This window comes from Echinops telfairi, unplaced genomic scaffold, assembly GCF_000313985.2.
Source record: "Echinops telfairi isolate 266 unplaced genomic scaffold, ASM31398v2 ScPeMD7_18;HRSCAF=68, whole genome shotgun sequence".
Lineage (NCBI taxonomy): Eukaryota > Metazoa > Chordata > Mammalia > Afrosoricida > Tenrecidae > Echinops > Echinops telfairi.
Window position 1 is genome coordinate 41,253,642 of NW_022103915.1, and position 19,265 is coordinate 41,272,906.

The 19,265-nt window shown below is 53.9% G+C and overlaps 1 protein-coding gene across 3 annotated transcripts in view; it reads left to right on the forward strand.

Annotated features, from left to right (window-relative positions):
- The window catches only part of SPTB (spectrin beta, erythrocytic), a 135,886-nt gene that overhangs the window by 83,214 nt on the left and 33,407 nt on the right, over positions 1-19,265 (forward strand). For all 3 annotated transcript variants that reach the window (XM_045288229.1, XM_004698653.3, XM_045288230.1), the window contains 12 exons: positions 434-607; positions 2,085-2,176; positions 2,561-2,641; positions 2,971-3,086; positions 3,471-3,583; positions 4,540-4,727; positions 6,581-6,698; positions 7,812-7,970; positions 9,236-9,538; positions 10,367-10,517; positions 11,712-12,582; positions 14,246-14,383. In XM_045288229.1, coding sequence (XP_045144164.1) covers positions 434-607; positions 2,085-2,176; positions 2,561-2,641; positions 2,971-3,086; positions 3,471-3,583; positions 4,540-4,727; positions 6,581-6,698; positions 7,812-7,970; positions 9,236-9,538; positions 10,367-10,517; positions 11,712-12,582; positions 14,246-14,383 — 2,504 coding nt within the window. The remainder of the gene's footprint in view (positions 1-433; positions 608-2,084; positions 2,177-2,560; positions 2,642-2,970; positions 3,087-3,470; positions 3,584-4,539; positions 4,728-6,580; positions 6,699-7,811; positions 7,971-9,235; positions 9,539-10,366; positions 10,518-11,711; positions 12,583-14,245; positions 14,384-19,265) is intronic.

Sequence of the window (19,265 nt, forward strand, 5' to 3'; positions counted from 1 at the left end):
CCCATTACACAATTACTCATCAATGAAGGTTTTGCGTTTACTTGGGGGCATTTGGAAAAGGGGTGAAGGTGGTTGACAAGGTGGACCCATTTACCAGCCACTGAGCAGAAGCCATTCTTATCCCCAACCAGCAGTAAAGAGTTCTTAGAACTCTGCCTGGTGCCTAGACGTGCTCCGTTAGCTGTCACTCATCAGCCGCTCCGGAGACACAGTGGCAGCCCGGGAGCAGAGCTCTGGGTGCTGTAGGAGGTGAACCACTGACCTTTACTGCAAAGAAAGAGTGGGGCGTGGCAAGGAGTGACTGTGGAAGGGATGTGACCAGAAGGTGGGTGGGTGGATGTGATGACAAGTGGGGCAGGGCTGCCGTCACTTCTGAGGCGTCCTCCACGAGGTGAGTCTTCTCCCTGCCTACATGTCCACTGCTTTCTCCCAGCCCAAGCCCACCAAGGGGAAGATGCGAATCCACTGCCTGGAGAACGTGGACAAGGCCCTGCAGTTCCTCAAGGAGCAGCGTGTGCACCTGGAGAACATGGGCTCCCACGATATTGTCGATGGCAACCACCGCCTGGTCCTGGGTCTCATCTGGACCATCATCCTTCGTTTCCAGGTAGGCTCCCTGGTGGCAGGGAAAGCCGAGGGGGTCTTTCCAGACTGGGCACGGCTTGGGAATCTCAGTGAAATGGGAGCGTCTGTGCACATCCCCGTAGGCTAGAAACTTGTTTGTCAACAATGCTTCTACATCACACGAAGTCATGGAAGCTCAGGATCAACCAGGGAGCCCAGAATAAAGGTAGTCTTCTGAGGGAGGATGAAAGTCAATATTAGTAGCTGGGCTGGAATATCTTTTTTTTTTTTCATTCCTTCCCCACAACTGAGACTCGTGTGTGTGTGTGTGTGTGTGTGTGTGTGTGTGTGTGTGTGTGTGTGTGTGTTTAAATAGTTAATGATAAACCAGAAATTGCAAAAAATATGAGGGTTCCAGGCTCTCTGCCCCCTTGTTGGCATTTATTGTTCTCTTTCTCTTGACTTTTCTTTCTTTTTTTGACTTTGCTATAAATGCTGGAGTGAAGTGATACCTCATTGTTTTTATTTGCATCTCTTGAATGGGTAATGATTGTGAGCATTTCTCCATATGTTGTCTTTTGAGGATATTTGTATCCGTGTAAACATTTGCTGCAAACATATCCATGAATGTGGTGTAGCCTACAGGGGGGAAAGTCATGAAGGCTTCTTAGACAGACCCAAACATCCTGAAGGGGTGAGCCCCTGGGCCCGAGAGCTCAGGACCACAGGCTACGGGGACACCAAGGTCAATTGCATGACACTGTTCACAAAGACCAGGTCCTACATCCTTCCTGGGGGAGTAGCAACCGTGAGCAGCCATCTAAGGTGCAACTATCGGTGCAACTCACCCCATCCCAAGAAAAGAAGTAACCAAAAAATATTACAGAAGAGCTGATTGTATATTTTTCAAACAACAAGATTTCTTTTCTCACCTTCAAAGTCAGCTTCCATGTTATTTGCGAGGAAATTTAGAAAGGGTGGGAGAAGGACAGTAGGGATTTTTGCCTACTAGTTCGGCCCCTGACATGGAAATTCAAGGTTAATCATCAAAGGGCGTAAAGCACCCAGTCCCAGAAGGTCAGAACAGGAAGGAGCTAGCAAGCAACTTGCAGGCTACAGACCTTATGCGGCTAGGAAAGTAGAGGTGGGATGTACTCGCTCTGTGGGTGCATGAGATTAAATAATACTAATAACAGGCACTGGGGAGAATTAAAAGGCAAGAGGAGCAATGAATGCAGACACATGCTTTCTGACATTGCTTCATCGCCTTGCGGGGGCCTTGGACCTCCAGGACAGGGATGGGGGTCTCGTTTGACACGAAGCCAGCCAACCCTCCGCCATCCTGGCTAAGACAGGATGAAGGCCTCTGGGCCCAGCCCTCGGGGTAGGGTTGCTGGGGGACTGGTGATGCAGTTGGGTAGCTATGGGGGGAGCAAGAGGAAGGAGTACCCCCAGGCAGGAAGGCAGGGAAGCAGAGATCTGGCGGAACCTAATCTCCTCTTGCATGATTCCCACTGCAGATTCAGGACATTGTCGTCCAGACTCAGGAAGGCCGGGAGACACGCTCCGCCAAGGACGCCTTGCTGCTTTGGTGCCAGATGAAGACAGCAGGGTACGGCCTGGGGATCACCTCCACCACCCCATCAGCCCCCAGGCACAGCCACCCCAGGGACACCTGACATCCTCACCCAGGGCTTGGCAGCCAATTCTGTCATCGATGCCCAGTCTCCCCTGCCACATTCTCTGTGGTCTGGAGGGCAGGACGCTTTTCCAAAGTTGCCTGGGATCAGGCCATGGAGTCTGTTGGGGATGAGGGTCGTAGGGCCTCCTGAGGCCTTGTGGAGCCCTTTAGGGGAAACCAACTGCTGTCTCTCGTGGTGAAGTCGTTTAAGAATGGCCAGGGTCATCCCACTTCTGGTATAATGGCCTTTAGATGACATTGGGGGGACCCCAGAAGAGCCTAGTTCTCCAGTCTTAATGTTTCTCTTGGATGCAGCTACCCTCATGTCAATGTCACCAACTTCACCTCCAGCTGGAAGGATGGCTTGGCCTTCAATGCCCTGATTCATAAGCACCGGTAAGAGGGGGAGAGGGCTGCGGGAACCGACTGAGACCTAGCCACGTGGGGTGTTTGGACACCTTGCACTTCCCCTCGCAGTTACAATTCCTTGTTTTCCCGTCTCTCGTCACCCTTAGCATCCTAACCTCCCGCTTTCCTGAAACTCGGTCATGCCACTGCCCGTCTCCTCGCATGCTGGGCCTCCCTGCCCTCCGCTGCCTGCCCCTCCCACTCCTGCAGGAGGACCACCTCCCAGGGCTGCCCAGGGTCCTAGTTGCATGCTGGGGCTGCCCAGCAGGTGTCCTCTGCTGCGGCCACGCCCTCTAACAGCCTGACTCCGTTCCCAGGCCCGACCTGATTGACTTTGACAAGCTGAAGGACTCCAATGCCCGACACAACCTGGAGCACGCGTTTGACGTTGCCGAGCGTCAGCTGGGCATCATCCCGCTCCTCGACCCTGAAGGTGAGCCATCTGCCCACCTGCCCCGACAAGCCCTTCACCGTGCTGGAGGGCGGGCAGTGGGAAGCTGCTCAGGGCTAGCCTGGGGCTGGGTGAGCTGGGCAAAGCATGGGGTGGCAACTGGGTCAGAGCCCTGCTTGCAGCCCACTGGTCGCTGCAAGGTGATTCTTGGCGCCTCCCCTAACCCATCTGGGGGGTCATTGTGGAATCTGGGTCCTGCCTCATTCATGATGGCTCTAAGATCGCAGACTTAGTCCTTTGCCGCACATGCTGTCACCTGGTTCTTGGCTGAATGTTACTCTGGAGGAACGGGGAGGGTTGAGTCCCATGGCATGGGACTGGCCTGGCTGCTAGGTTGGTCTGAGGGTGTGCCCTTCCCTCTTGCAGATGTCTTCACAGAAAACCCCGACGAGAAATCCATCATCACCTACGTGGTGGCGTTTTACCACTACTTCTCCAAGATGAAGGTGCTGGCGGTGGAGGGCAAGCGCGTTGGCAAGGTAACCAGAGCCCCTCCAGCTTCCATTGCCACCCTGTGCTTTGATGGGCTGACCCCTTTCCAACCTGAGCGCCTCAGCTGGGCCCCGTGTGGGGGGAGCTAACAGGGGAGTGCAGCTCAGCCCCCAACTCGCCCTGAAGCTACCTACTGCTGGGTCTGAAGCTCCAGAGCAGGTGATGGCCTGGCCGGAAGGGTCCTACAGCCTGCAGCTCGCAGCCCCAGTGCTCCACCGGGAGACCCAAAGCTCAGCATCCCCATGCGAACAAATAGAGGAGCTGGCTTTGTTGCTAGATGGCGGGCTCAGGTGCTGGCATGCCAGGAATCCACTGCCCTCGCAGAAATGAACACAGACTCACTGCCATCAAGTCAGTTCTGACTCGTGGCCACCCTGCACGACAGAACTGCCCCTGTTGGCCTCCGAGGCTGGAACTCTGTATAGGAGTGGAACGCCTGGTCTTTCTCCCACAGAATGGGAGTTTGGACCACTGACCTTGTGGGTTGCAGTCCAACCTGTCACCACCATGCCACCTGGACTTCCTCAGGGCTGCCTTGCTGCATGCCACAGACTCTCCTACTAGTTCCTCTCCCCTGCCGGGCTCTCTGCTGCTGGAGCCTGGAGCGCTCTCTTGGTCATCTTTGTGTGCATGGTGTTAATCAAGGACCGTGCTCGGAGGCCCCTTAATTCCTAATAAATAGTTCTAAAAATACATACAATGCCACTCTAGTGGCGGGTGACCTGACACAGGGTGCACTGGGCCGGCTCCCCACAGACTCTGCCAGTGCAGCCAGAGGGCTTCCCCCACATCCCATCCACGCCTCCCTGGTTAGCAATCCTCTTGGGCTCAGGAGACACACCTAGCAGAAAACCCGCTGGGCCGTGAATCCCCACTTCGCCCCCTCCCGCCCCCCAGTGTAATTGCCCCTCTGGGGGCAGGCAGTAACAGGGTGATGTGTTAGGTGATCGACCATGCCATTGAGACCGAGAGGATGATTGAGAAGTACAGCGGGCTGGCCTCGGACCTGCTCACCTGGATCGAGCAGACCATCACGGTCCTGAACAGCCGCAAGTTTGCCAACTCCCTGACCGGCGTCCAGCAGCAGCTGCAGGCATTCAGCACCTACCGCACCGTGGAGAAGCCACCCAAGTAAGGGCCCTGGGCGAGGGAGCCTGGCACCAGGGTGGTGGGGGTGGAGGGGTGGTCATTTGTGACCGAAAAATGGTGGCCGTAAAAGGTACAGCCAGACACTGAACTTTGCGAGGCATATCCAAGATGCTCAAGAGCTTCCCATGTCAGCTGCCTGCTTCCTTTCCAGCCCCTCTGTCATCTTGCTTCTAAGCTACCCACGGAACCGTGCCATCGGGTGAATCCGAGGGAGACAGAGTAGTACTGCCCTGTAGTATTTCCAAGACTGTAGATCTTTGTGGAAGAAAGACCATCACAGATTTCCTCCAGGGAACAGCTGGTGGGTTGGCCAACCTTTCTGCTAGAAACCCAGATCTACACCCTCTGCCACCAGGGCTCTGTTCTCACCCAACAGCGTATAAGATGCAGGCATGTGTAAGCAACTCCTGACTCACAGCCAAAGAAAGTACCATGTGACTTTCCCAGACCTCTGAGGGTGAGCAGGCGGGAAGCCTCAGGCTCCCATCTCGGATGAGCCCAATGTGGGAGGCTCGTCTCTCTGTGCACCGAGCTGTGGTTTGCTTTCTGGTAATGACCTCTGTCATCTCTGCCCCAAAGCTCTCTGTGTGACACCTTCTTGATCATCCAACACATCCCTCTGGTTTTCTCCCATCTGCCACTGCTCCTTAGAAGACCACTTAGCCGGCCTCTCTGGGCCTCTGCTCATGGTGTGTGCAGGGCCCGTGCCCATAGGCACAAAGGAACACACACACTTGCATGCATGTGTACGCATTCAGAAGCATGGGTGTGCACAAACACATTCCATGTGAACGCATGCACACAGGGAGCATCCCAGTTCCTCCCGCCGCCGTTAGCTGGTCCAGCTTTTCTGAAGCATCTCCTAGCCTGGCTCCCCGCTCCCCTGCCTCCCATGCTCTCTGTTCATGCCTGTCCAACAGGAAAAGGTGAGACATGAGGTCAAGAACGCACCTTAACCAAGTGTCTGGTTCTGCTCAGACACGAACCCGCATTCTATGTCCTGAATTCAACACCCATGCCATCTTCCGTGAGTCCCTCAGGTGCTGCCCCTGGGAATGTTACCTCATGGATGTGTGGACAATGTGTCAGGACACGGCTCTCTGGAAGCACCCGTATGCTCTGAGATCCATTTAGCTGGGCTCAGGGCGGGGATTTTGTCTCCGGCCTATCCTTGACCTCCACGCCAAGGACATAAAAGCGGGTAGCTACCTAGGTCCATGCAAAAATTCAGAAGTACCCACTTCGTTGGAGATTGGGCCTAGGTTCCAGACTTCTTTCCTGCTGCCAGTTCTTGCCCCCTGCACCTACACTCCTCCGAGTGCCCCACCTTGGGTCCTTTTCCTGAAGCATCTGTCCTGTAGGACTGGCTCAGCCATTGGGCTCATTAGGACTCCAGCGGAAGTTGCTTTCGGTGCAGTATGTCCTGATGGGGATAATGTTGCTTTTACTGACTCCCTCCAGCAAGAGCAGACTGAAGAGCTAGTCGGCTGAAGCCTTCATCGTTTGCAGAACAGCGAAAGGTTTCTTTGCATCGATTGGCAAAGCTTGATATTTACAGGCATCACCAGACTATTCCAGTCAGCCCTTCCCTTGTGGAAGCAAATGTTAGCCCAGGTGCTTTCTTTCCCCAATTGGGGTTATGAAGACCCAAACTCCTATTGGATTTCAGTTGGTGTTTCCACAGGTAAACAGACCTGCCAAGCCTCTTTGCTTTTCTTTCATTTTGTGGGGAACTATGCTTTATTATCCGAGATGCAGGGGCCACCCGGTGGGCTCTGGAAAACATTCATTATGGGGATCTGGATGCTAATCTCCGGTCTCTGTCTTCCTGACAGGTTTCAGGAGAAGGGGAATCTGGAAGTGCTGCTTTTTACCATCCAGTCCCGGATGAGGGCCAACAATCAGAAGGTGTACACGCCACATGACGGGAAACTGGTGTCTGACATCAACCGGGTAGAGCGGCCTTTTCTTTCACTCTTGGCCAGGGGGTTGATGGAGCTCCTGAGGAGGACCTGAGGACATGGTCATGGGCCCGGTGAAACCCAGCCACTGTCTCTGCTGTTATTGATGCCACGTGCTGGCTAGTGAGGGCAGTTGCCTGAGCCTGGTGCTGACAGGTCACATCCTGCCTGTTGCTGCTGCTGTTGTTGTTTTTAGGTGCCGTCCAGTGGGGTCTGACTCATAATGACCCTCGCTAGGTCCAGGAGAACAAAACACTGCCCAGCCCGGCACCATCCTCACAAACATTCTTGTGGTTGAGCCCATCAATGCAGCCACAGTGTCAATCCATCTCATTAAGTGTCTCCCTGTTTCTCGCTGCCCCTCTACTTACCAAGCATGATGTCCTCCTCCAGAGACTGGTCTCTGCGGACAGCATGCCCAAAGTACGGGAGAGCAGTCTTGTCGTCTTTGCTCCTAAGGCACACACTGGCTGTGCTTTTTCCAAGACAGATCCGTTTGTTCTTTTGGCAGTCTGTGGCACTTTTAGTATTCTTCGCCAGCACCGTCATTCAAATGCAGTAATTCTCCTTCGGTCTTCCTTGCTCAGTGTCCAGTGTTCACATGCATAGGAGATCGGCCATCAATTCAGTCAGAGCCCAATTTTTGGAGCCAGGTTTATCATTTACCTTCTGTAGGGCCTTAAATTCCTCTTTGAGTCTGGAATGGCAACTATTTAGGCCACAAAGGACATGTGTGCGGCTATTCCAGTGGTTTTGAATCTTAGCACCATCCAGAAGCTCTAACAGAATGAAAGGTCACCATTTGGTCAGTAAGAACTTAGGGAGCACCCACAGAGGCAGCTAATATTGTATTAGGCCAATATTCTAAGGCAAGTTCAGAGGTAAGAAAGACTTAAAAGGTCACGGTCAGTCCTTCTGGAATCTTTGGTTGACCCTGACAGGAAGCCAAAAGGCTGCCACTGGGCTTTCATCTACCTCCACCTCATGGAGAGGCTTCGGTTTTGCCTGGATTCCAGAAATCACTGTGCCCGCACGAGAGGAGCCCAGGTGTTTCTCCTGCGCCCCAGATGTGCCCATGTGCCTTCTCCCTCTGCCCCTGGTGCAGGCCTGGGAGAGCCTGGAGGAGGCTGAGTACCGGCGGGAGCTGGCCCTGAGGAACGAGCTCATCCGGCAGGAGAAGCTGGAGCAGCTGGCCCGGCGTTTTGACAGAAAGGCCGCCATGAGGGAGACGTGGCTCAATGAAAACCAGCGCCTTGTGGCCCAGGTAATTGGGGCATGCCGGTGGGGGGGGCGACACTGTTCCCAGCCCCCAGCACTGGGCTGGAGCCAGGCTGGCCCCTTGGCGGCCGCTGTTTAAGCTTCTCCATGGGCACAGCTCTCTGGCAACCCAGCTCCTCAGGTTTGGGTGGATCAAGATTCACACCAGAGGTAGAACGCTCAGCGTTCAAGTCTCATGGTCACAGAGTGGTTCTGTGGGGGTCAGGGCCACCATCTAGAGCCAGGGCTTGGGCTGACACTAAGCCATCATTCCCTGGGAGTACGGTGAGAGCACCTTGCCACGTGGTCGTTGGAACCCAGGCCTCCGGGACTCTGACATTTGTGAGGCCAGCTCACAATTGACCGCAGGACTGGTTCTCAAAAGCATCTGTTCACTACCGCTTGGAGCCAAAAATCAAATTAAATTCTTCCCAGAAAGGGAAAAGCAAGGGCTCGGAGAGCACTGGCGAGTGTGTGCCCCACAGAGCGCACGCGAGTAAACCCATCTGGCTGCCATCGTGCTATTTCCAAGGGCCGCTCTGCCCCAGGCCTGGCCAGGTGGCGCGTGTCTGTGAGCCTCCGAGGGGCTCCCTGAGTGAGGCTCCCCCACTTAGGGCACAGCACGAGGAATCATGAGCTGCTTTGGAAGGGACCCAGAAGACCCTGATACTTTATGACTTGATACTTCCTGGGAATGGGTTTCCCATCCAGCAGGGGTCCGTGGGACCCAGGATTCTTTTGTGTTCAGGCTCAGAAAAAATAAAACCCTCTTTATTCAGACAACATAATCCTATATAGAGGAAACCCCACAGATTTGATTTAAAAATTGCTCACACTAATTGAAAAATTCAGTAGCAAAGCCGGCGATAAGCTCAACATACAGAAACCCATTGGGTTCTTGCTTATTAAAGATGATGATACAGAAAGAGATGTTTAAAAAAATACCATTTCCAATAACTACACAAAAAGATAAAATATTTAGGAATAGATCTTTTTTTTTTTTTTTTAACATTTTATTAGGGGCTCATACAACTGTTATGGAATAGATCTTACCAGAGAGACAAAAGACTTATACAAGGAAAACTGCAAAGCACTCCGATAAGAAACCATAAGACACTTACACAATGGCACAAGCTACCATGTTCCTGGATAGGCTGATTAAACTTTGTGAAAATGTCAATACGACCAAAAAATGCCTTACGAATTCAATGCAATTCTAGTCCAGACCCCACCAGCCTGACTGTGCTGACTGTTTCTCTCCCCGTGGGACAGGATAACTTTGGTTATGACCTGGCAGCCGTGGAGGCCGCCAAGAAGAAGCACGAGGCCATTGAGACTGATACAGCTGCCTACGAGGAGCGTGTGCGGACCCTGGAGGACCTGGCCCAGGAGCTGGAGAAGGAGAACTACCATGACCAGAAGCGCATCACGGCCCGCAAGGACAATATCCTGCGCCTGTGGAGCTACCTGCAGGAGCTGCTGCGGGCTCGGCGGCAGAGGCTCGAGATGACCCTGGCCCTGCAGAAGCTCTTCCAGGACATGCTACACAGCATCGACTGGATGGATGAGATCAAGGTGGGCCCCAGGGCCTCTGGTCCCCGACCCCCACCCCACAGTACCCACCTCAGCACTCAGTGCTGGCCCTGTAGTGAGGCTGTGCTTTCGTAGACGCCTCCCAGCCAATCACATCCCCCCAGTCAAAGGAACTAAGCTGAGGGTGATAACACCGGTAGAGGCCCATCACCCTACAGGGAAATCTTGGGTTTGCAGAGGGAAAGGGACAACCATTAAGGCCTAGATCAAACCTACCACCACTGAGCGGATTATGTTCATAGCAACCATGGAGGACATAGTAGAACTGATCCAATGGGGTTTCTGAGACAGTCAATCTTTAGAACAGGTAACCTCACCTTCCTCCCAAGAGGCAGCTGGTGAGCTTGAATCACTGGCCTGGTGGTTCTCAGTCCAACACTTAACACATTATGGCTCAGGGCTCCTTAAGGCCTCGAAGAGATGGACATTAATCAGGAGCCAGGAGAGGCAGGCTCTGAGAATCAGAATTGTGTTTCTAGTTTCAAGTGCACTCCCTGGGTCAGAGCAACCGAGACATCTTCAACTAAGGATCCCCATCTGATGGACCATGGAGCTTTCTAAAGATGCACGTGCCCACTCCCAAGCCTTGAGACAGATTCAGTAGGTCGAGCGAGCGAGCGTAGGGGGCTAATCTTCTCTAAGCTGGTCCATGAGCAGTGCTGATGGGCGTCCCTAATAGAAAGTCCTGCTTCTTCCACCTCGAACAGCACGCATTTTCCACGACTTGCTCTGAGTCAGATACGGTGGGCACTCCCTCTGAAAGTACCTCTTCACTCTCCCCTGTTCCCTCCCCACTGTCATCTGTGCCAGGCTCACCTCTTGTCTGCCGAGTTTGGGAAGCACTTGTTGGAGGTAGAGGACCTACTACAGAAGCACAAGTTAATGGAGGCCGACATCGCCATCCAAGGGGACAAAGTGAAGGCCATCACCGCAGCCACCCTGCAGTTCACCGAAGGGCAAGGTGAGGCCAAGGATGTCTCCCCTACTGAGGCCTCTGATGCCAAAGCCCCAGGCTCTGGCTCAGCACCCCAGCTTGAAAAAATGCCTTGGAGCTAGCCTTAGAATTCTGCTTCTTTCATCAACTACTGGCCCAAGGAAGCAGCTTGAGGGACAACAGAACTCTCCCGAGCGCAGGCAACTGCCGTGACCGTCTAGCATCAGAAAGGCATCATCTGCCTTCTCTACTCTCTGATAGTTCAAGTCACAGCTGAGATCATTTCGGTTTCTGGTCTTAAAAAAGAGACTTTACTGCCCTTTTGAAGAATCACCTTGATATTTGGGACAGGGCGTTTTTATTGTCTCTGCTTATTAAAAATAATTTCGTGTGGTGCCTTTCTACTGAGAAGTGACCAAACTCACTCTCCATCAATTCCTATAGTTCTAGTGGGAACTGATGATAAAGAACCAGGGCTGCCCTGAGTAAGAGGACCAGAGACCTAGCGAGGGCATGGCAGGTGCGGCACGTGTCCCGGCACCACTGAGAGGGAGTGCCGATGAGCAATTTCTGTTCACCATAAGAGTTCCCATCACCCGCTGGGAGGGATCATCCAGCCATTTAAAACCAGTGGTCCTTGTTGCTGTTCCAGCTCACAGCAACCACGCGCCATCCTCACCGCGCTCCTGAGTTTGAACCCAGGTTGCAACCGCTGTGCCGGTCGGTCGCTGTCAGGGTCTTCCTCCTTCTCGCTGACCCTCTGCTTTCCCAGCATGATGTGCCCCTGCAGGGACTGGTCCTTCCTGATTATATTGTGCAAAGTGCATGCGGAATCTCGGTATCCTTGCTTCTAAGGAGCAATCTGGCTGCGTTTCTTCCAGGACAGATTTGTTTGTCCTCTGGCAGTCAGTGGTATAGTATGCAGGATTCTTTGCCAACACTATAATTCTCCAGACTTCCCTATCCACCCAGCTTTCCCGTGCTCAGGGGGTGATGGAAAATACCATGGCATGGATGAAGCAAACCTTAGTCCTCAAGGGGACTTCTCTGGTTTTATTTTCCAAAGATCTGTCTCTACCCAGGACCCCAACTTCCGATCCGGAAGCCCTCGGGAGATGGCAGGTTCTGGATCGTGAGTGTCTCGCCGGGCAGCTGATGGAACTTTGCTCATAAATGAAATCTTCTCTCTCCTTTTCCCTTCCTCCTCCCCATCCTTCCTAGGGTACCAGCCTTGTGACCCTCAAGTGATCCAGGATCGTGTCAGCCACCTGGAACAATGCTTCGGCGAGCTGAGCAACATGGCGGCCGGACGGAAAGCACAGCTGGAGCAGTCCAAGAGGCTGTGGAAGTTCTTCTGGGAGATGGATGAGGCCGAGAGCTGGATCAAGGAGAAGGAGCAGATCTACTCCTCCCTGGACTACGGCAAGGACCTGACCAGCGTGCTCATCCTGCAGCGCAAGCATAAGGCCTTTGAGGATGAGCTCCGGGGCCTGGACGCCCACCTGGAGCAGATCTTCCAGGAGGCCGAGGGCATGGTTGCTCGTAAGCAGTTCGGGCACCCGCAGATCGAGGCCCGTGTCAGAGAGGTGTCGGCCCAGTGGGACCAGCTGAAGGAGCTGGCCGCCTTCCGCAAGAAGAACCTCCAGGACGCGGAGACCTTCTTCCAGTTCCAGGGGGATGCCGATGACCTGAAGGCCTGGCTGCAAGACGCCCACCGGCTCCTTTCTGGGGAAGACGTGGGGCAGGACGAGGGGTCCACGCGCGCCCTGGGAAAGAAGCACAAGGACTTCCTGGAGGAGCTAGAGGAGAGCCGGGCAGTGAGGGAGCACCTGGAACAGCAGGCCCAGGGCTTCCCGCAAGAGTTCCGGGATTCCCCGGACGTGACCAACCGGCTGCAGGCCCTCCGGGAGCTGGACCACCAGGTGGTGGCGCAGGCGGACCTGCGTCGGCAAAGGCTGCAGGACGCCCTAGACCTGTACACGGTGTTTGGGGAGACGGATGCCTGTGAGCTGTGGATGGGCGAGAAGGAGAAGTGGCTGGCCCGGATGGAGATCCCGGACACCCTGGAGGACCTGGAAGTGGTGCAGCACAGGTCCGAGTTGGTGGCCCCTCACCGGGGCTCCCGTCCCACCCCTCCTCCTGCCTAGGGTGTTGAAAGAAAGAAATCCCCAGTTGAGGCTCCTCTAACTCATGGCAGCCCCTGTGCTCAATACTACTAGTACTGCTCTGGGGGCGGCGGGAGGGGGCAGGTGGTTGTCTCCCAATAATAGTTTCTTGTGCTTTGGGTAGAAGTGTGCACAGCAAAACATGCTCCCGTTCAACCATTTCCACACATATCGCCCCGTGATGTTGGTTGCGTTTCTCACGTTGTGTCTACGTTCTCATGATTCCTGCCCTGCCTTTTCTTTACCCGTTGACCTGGCCACACAGCCCCCACCTTCTCATCTAGGGTCCAACGGATTTCGTGACCAATTGTCCCATAGGGCTTTTTTTTTTTTTAAGGACCTGAGTACTCAAGGGTGGCAGTTGTCATTTGATGAGCCAACCTGCTGTTTAGCTAAACGGGGACTTGAGGGATCGTTTTTGTCTTCCTAGGGATGCTTTTGTAATAGCATGGAATGCGCATGTCATACAATGAAATCGTTCAATCACGCTAAGAAGAGTTGCGCAGTTGGTCATAGGGTTTTGTAGACCGTGGTTGTTAGGAAAGCAGGTCGCCAGGCTTGCTGCACGGCACCCCTGTGGGTGATCTGGAACCACCAATCTTTCGTTCACAGCTGGTTGCAGACTGCATGCGCGACTCAGCAGGGGTCTCCTTGAGAGGCTTGCTCTTTCTTAAGAGCAGGGTGCAGGTCTCAGGAGGCGGACGTTCTAGTTTACCTCTGAAGCCTTGGATACTTCCCATCCTCCCCTCAGGGCCTCCTTGTCCTGCAGTTCATATGAAAGGGACGTTCATTCGGTTATTCAGTTACTGATCGCAGCCTCGGCACCGAACCTGGGTATGGGACCCTTCTTGATGTGGGAGGGAGAGGCCTGGACCCCACCACTGCTAGCTTTCTGTGCCCAGCTCTCCGCTGCGGAGCCCCCAGGGGCCACTGAGCCCTCTTTGTGAACCGCTCGTGGGCAAGCCCATTGTCCTCTCCACAATTCTGGGTCCAGCACTCTGGTGCTGGCACCTTGGCCACAGCCTCGGGGGCATCTCAGCATCCCAAACAGAGTCCAGAGTCTCCAGGAGGAGAAGCTGCTCCCCGGAGCAGTGCTGAGGGGCCCTGTGCTGATGCTTGAAGGCCCACTCGATCCTCTCCTCAGCTTCTCTCAGTGAACCCTGAGCTGGGGAGGGTAGCCTTTAGGTCCAGGTGAATCCAAGTTAATGAGCAGCAGCAACTGAAGTTGTGGAGGCCACGGCAGGTGGTCCCTGTGTCTGGTGACCCACACATACACTGTGACTTTTGCAGCCCCCTCCTTCCTTTACACCTGTCCATGGGGTGGGGGGTGGGGGGGTATTGGCCTGTGTAGTAAGTAACCAACTGCCTCCTAGTGGGCCCAGAAATGCTAAACTGTGACATTGGCCCTACATGTGAGAGAAGTGGGGATATCCGCACATGGGGTCTCCTTTCACCTGTTCCCCCTCTACCTGTGAACATGTCTAGAGACCAAAGGAGAAGGCACGAGCTGCAGGTTCTGGAGACCAGGTAGCCACGGCGACCCCATGTCTGCTGCTGCTTCACGGCACCTCCTTCTCCCTTCTGTCCCAGGTTCGACATCCTGGACCAGGAGATGAAGACTCTGCTGGCTCAGATCGATGGCGTGAACCTCGCGGCCAACAGCCTGGTGGAGAGTGGCCACCCACGCAGTGCGGAAGTGAAACAGTGCCAGGACCACCTGAACACCAGGTGGGATTGGGCAGGCCTTGGGGGCTGGGGCATTTCCAGCAGCACCTGGAGCATCCCTGGATGGCCCAGAAGTCAGGCCCCTGCCATGCATGTCTGGCTCTCATAGCCTGCCCGGGGGGGTTGGTGGGGGTTCCTGTCTCTCAGCCTCCTCTGAGAGGAGCTCTGGTGATGCGGTAACAGCCAGGTGGGGGGAGCGTGCAAGCAGGAAGAGAGATGTGTTCACAGAGCAGCGAGTGCTGGGTCTGGGGTGGGGGAAGGGAGGGGGCTTTTGAGAGTGCCTCTAGGGAGCATCAGGCCACGTGGCACTCATGCACTGTGGTCCCGGACTTCCCTGGACAGACAGAATTGCTTTCTGGGGGCTCTGAAGTACTGTCCACAAGAGTGCTTCTGCCTGGGCCCAAAGGCAGCCCCTGCAATGAGGCAGGCTTGAGTGAAGAGGGAACTAGCAGGAAGCTTTGGGCATACCACAGGGCTGGAACAAAACCGAAGCCCACAGGAGCCCGTTAGAGGGGGGCTTCTGGGGCACGTGGAATCGCCCATTAGTTCCTCAAGGATCTTGTAGGACAGCACTTATGTTCCCTGCTCCCTGTCACACACAATGCCACAATGCCACTCCTATCACCGGGCTCCTTCCTCACTCCTGCAGGAGCCTCGCTCTGCCGGAGGCACTGGGGAGGTGGGATTATGGAAGATTCAAGAAAAGGTCAGGATGGTGGACACTGTTGGGACCTAAGGGGTGACCGAGCTGCTTGGAGCCATTCATATGTCAGCACCCAAACAGGACAGTGTCCTTCAGGGGATTCCTCTGTCCCTCTTCTCTTCTTTTGATTGATTGGTTGGTTGTGTGTGTGTGTGTGTTGTGTATGTTTCTCTGTGTGTGTGTGTGTGTTTCTGTGGGGGGGGGTGTAAAACAGAGAGACAGAGAGAGATGATTATGATTGATTATTACAACTCCATCTGAAGTGAGGAAACTAGAGTTGGTTCAAATCAGAACCCCTTCCACAGACAGGAGCCCCTTGTCAGCAGTTTAATGGGCTGTAGTCAGAACAGGGGGCTCTTTGCAGGCCCCGCGGCCCATGCACCATCTCAGGTAAAATACGTACTTGCCACCCTCCCCAAACCAAACCCACAGCCATCAGGTTTATGCTGACTCACAGAGACCCTGTGTGGATTTCTGAGACTGTAAATCTTTATAGGAGCGAGCAGCCTCATCTTTTTCTCACAAAGCAGCTGATAGATTTGAACAGCTGACCTTGTGGTTAGCAGCCCAAGACCCACCGTGCCACCAGGGCTCAGCATGAAATGCTCAGCTGAGGGTCCATGAAATCTGAGCACAGAAAGCATGAGGTCTACCGATGGGTGCAAACAGCCGGGGCCCCGGGACACTCTCCAGGGCTGTGGGGCCCATCCCATGGCTGGATGTTGCTTCTTTTTGTTTTTTTTCCTGTCTTTTTTCTTTTTTATTAGGGACTCATACGACTCTTATCACAATCCATACATACATCAATTGTGTAAAGCACATTTGTACATTCGTTGCCCTCATCATTCTCAAAACATTTGCTCTCCACTTAAGCCCCTGGCATCAGCTCCTCACTTTCCCCTCCCTCCCCGTTCCCCCTCCCTCATGAACCCTTGATAATTTATAAATTATTATTTTGTCATATCTTGCCCTGTCTGACGTCTCCTTTTGCCCACTTTTCTGTCGTCCGTCCCCCAGGGAGGAGGCCACATGTAGATCCTTGTAATCAGTTCCCCCTTTCCAACCCACTCTCCCTCTGCCCTCCCTGTATCGCCACTCACACCACTGGTCCTGAAGGGATCATCCGCCCTGGATTCCGTGTTTCCAGTTCCTATCCGTACCAGTGTAGGATGTCTCTTCTTGATTCGAAAGTTTGATCTCGGGGAATGGCAATCTGTCTCCTGGAAATTTCTGCCTTCTGGTTCGGACTCCGCCCTTTACTCACTCAGATTCCTCTTTCATGTGCCCGCTCCTCAGCTATATTTTAAAACGTTTCATTGTGTTCTAGGTCTTAGGTGCCCATACGGATTTGGCTTACCATCCCCTTTTCAGAATAAAAAATTACTCCGCACCCCCTGGCAGTGAAAAACTTTGCTATTATAGCTCATCATTCGGGATACAGTGTAGGTGTCTGCTTGTGCAGCCCCCTGGATCATTCCAGAGCCCCCCAGGGGCTCACTTCCACTTCCAATCAATAATTCACACAGATTGCTCTGTGACATTGGTTGCAATCGGCCACCCCCGCCCCGCCCCCATTTTCCCTTTTGGCCTCATAGATGATCTATGGTCTCCAAATAGTTTTCAAGTCAGCTATTGCATCTCCACCTCCACCCCCAGCCTGCCTTGTGCCTCTGCTGGTCTCTCGTCCCGTGTGGACTCTCCTGCAGCTACACAGTCCAGCCCCTGTCTGTCGCTGACAGCCCCAGCTCATCTCCCTCCCAGTTTCTTGGATCAAAAACTGATTTTTTTTTCCTCCTTTGTATTGGTTTAGAGTTTCACATTCTACCTTGCGATTACTTTTGTGATAAAAAGAGCTTTCCTACTGGACTGTAAGCAAAGGAAGAGCGATCACCTTATAGTCGTCCATGGTGCTTGACACACCAAGCACGCTCTTGTCTGAGGCCCTCGTCTCCTCTGTCAGAATAGTTGGTCCCCAGACACCCCCTTGGCTGCCCCCCTTACTTTCTTCAGATTTCAGCTCACCTTTCAGCTGATCAGAGTGGTCCTCATGGACCTCCCCATCAAAAGTAACACACTACTCCCTCCCAACAGCCCCTCGCCTTCCATCCCTTCCTCTGTTGTATTTTTTCAAGGCATTGATCACCACTAGGAGGAGCCATGGTGGGGTGGTGGGTTACTCGTTGGACTGCTAATCATGAAGTCAGCAGTTTGAAACCCCCAGCTGCTCAGTAGGAGAAAGGGGAGACTTTCTACTCCCATAAAGAGTCACCGTCTCAGAAACCCACAGGGGCAGTTCTACCTGGCCCTGTTGGGTCACTCTGAGTCAGTATGGACTCGATGGTAATGAGTTTGGTTTGGATATCACCACTTGATGTACTGTGTTGCCTGGTTGCCTTCAAATGGATCCTGATCGGAACAACCCATGTGGGTCAGAGGAGAACTGAGTTGCATAAGGTTTCATGCCTGTGATCACCGGGCCTTTCTGCTCAGGTGCCCCGGGTGTGTTTTAGCAGTCATCCCCATGGCTAGTAACCGGGCCCTTTGCCATTGGCACCACCCAAGGACTCCTGATGTAGCATAGGCTCACTTGCTTGTCTCCACCCACTCCAGCTCTGTCTACTGCTGGATTTCCGGTGCCAAGAAGAGCGCCGGAGTGAGACATAGAACTACCTACTGCACGATAAAGAAAGGCCTCGTGAATGAATGAGCAGCCAAATGGAAATATCTTCTGCCGAGCCTGGCCCAGATGCGTCCTGCTAGCGCTTACTAAGCGAGTGATCACCTTGTGTGGCACACACTCTGGCCAATACTTCTTTCCTAGAAATGTTGAGACCAAACCTGTAGTCTCCACATGGCCTGACCGATCCTGTCTCTCAACACTCCCCATGTGAGACCCAGTGCCATGGAAGGCATGAGCGTGGCTTTAGGAGTCAGGCGTTGAGCCTAAGCCTGGCCCTTCCCTTGTAGCCTCACATGCAGGGAGGCCACACCAGGAAGCCTTGGAAAATTGCCTTGGGACCATATGCCTGGGGCAGACTCTTCTCACTGGCTTCTGAGCAGGGCCAGGTCTCAGAGTTCTGGAGTGTTGCACCAACTGCTATATGCTTTCATGCTAATTTAGCTTCTGCTCCTTGGCCCCTGCATTTCTCAGCCTCGGAGCACGCTCCGTGTGCCCAGTACAGAACTCCCCAGAGTCTGGGAACTCACGGTCTCAGAGGGGAGCCAGGTATCTTTCGCTTCCTCTCCTCTTCCCTAGTATTCCCGAACTCTAACGTAGCTCCCATTTTTCATTGCACACTTATCTTCCAACGAAGTCTAGCTGTTCCGGTTGCACGTCACACTGTGGCATTGCCCACCGTGCGCTCGGCCCAGCCTGCTGACCTTCATCCCCTGTCTGCAAGGGATACAAAGTAGAACAAGGTCCTCAGGGTCCCCACTCTTAAGTTCCTCACTGCCCTGGGCACCTGGCGATCTGCACCCTGAGGTACAACTCAGGCAGTCTCCATTGCTTCCCATAGTGCTGGTAGTCCTCCCTACGGTTGGTGCTGGGCCCCTCGTATTCTGCACCGTAGTTATTCTGTGAGCTCGGCTTGTTTTCTTTCTAAATCATACACGCCCTCAAGGCAAGGTCTGGCGGTAGCTGTCTCCTCCCCGAGTCTAGCATCGTGCCTGGTGGCCATTTAAGAAAGTTGTGTTCACTTAGTGAAGGAGCATTCAGCCGACCCTGGGCGTCCTGTGTGGTACGATGAGACAGAACGAGTCCTTGGAAGCCCAAGGGAAGTGTCTGCGGCAGCCTGAGCTCAGGCTGATGGGCCCTCCTTCCAACCAACCAGTACTGTTGAGGCGATGTGATTCATGGAGACTCCGTGTGGTCTGGTGCACAGCTACCTTCCATGCTCTGACCTCCTCGAGGGCCTCTGACCGAAGCTTCTTGTGTGCTGCAGAATAAGCTTAGACATCATCCCCGACCCCCCTCCCCGAACACGCGCTAGATCTCTGCACGTGTCCCGGGCTCAGAGCAGCAGTACTGCACCCAGGATTAAGATTATGTTGTCTGCCTTTTGAAACATCTCACGGTGTCTTAGATGAGAGTGTACACAGCAAATCCGCTTCCCCTTCAACAGGGCCAGCACGAATGGCTCTGTGGCACTGGTTACTAGTGTTTCAGCCCTCTCTTCATTC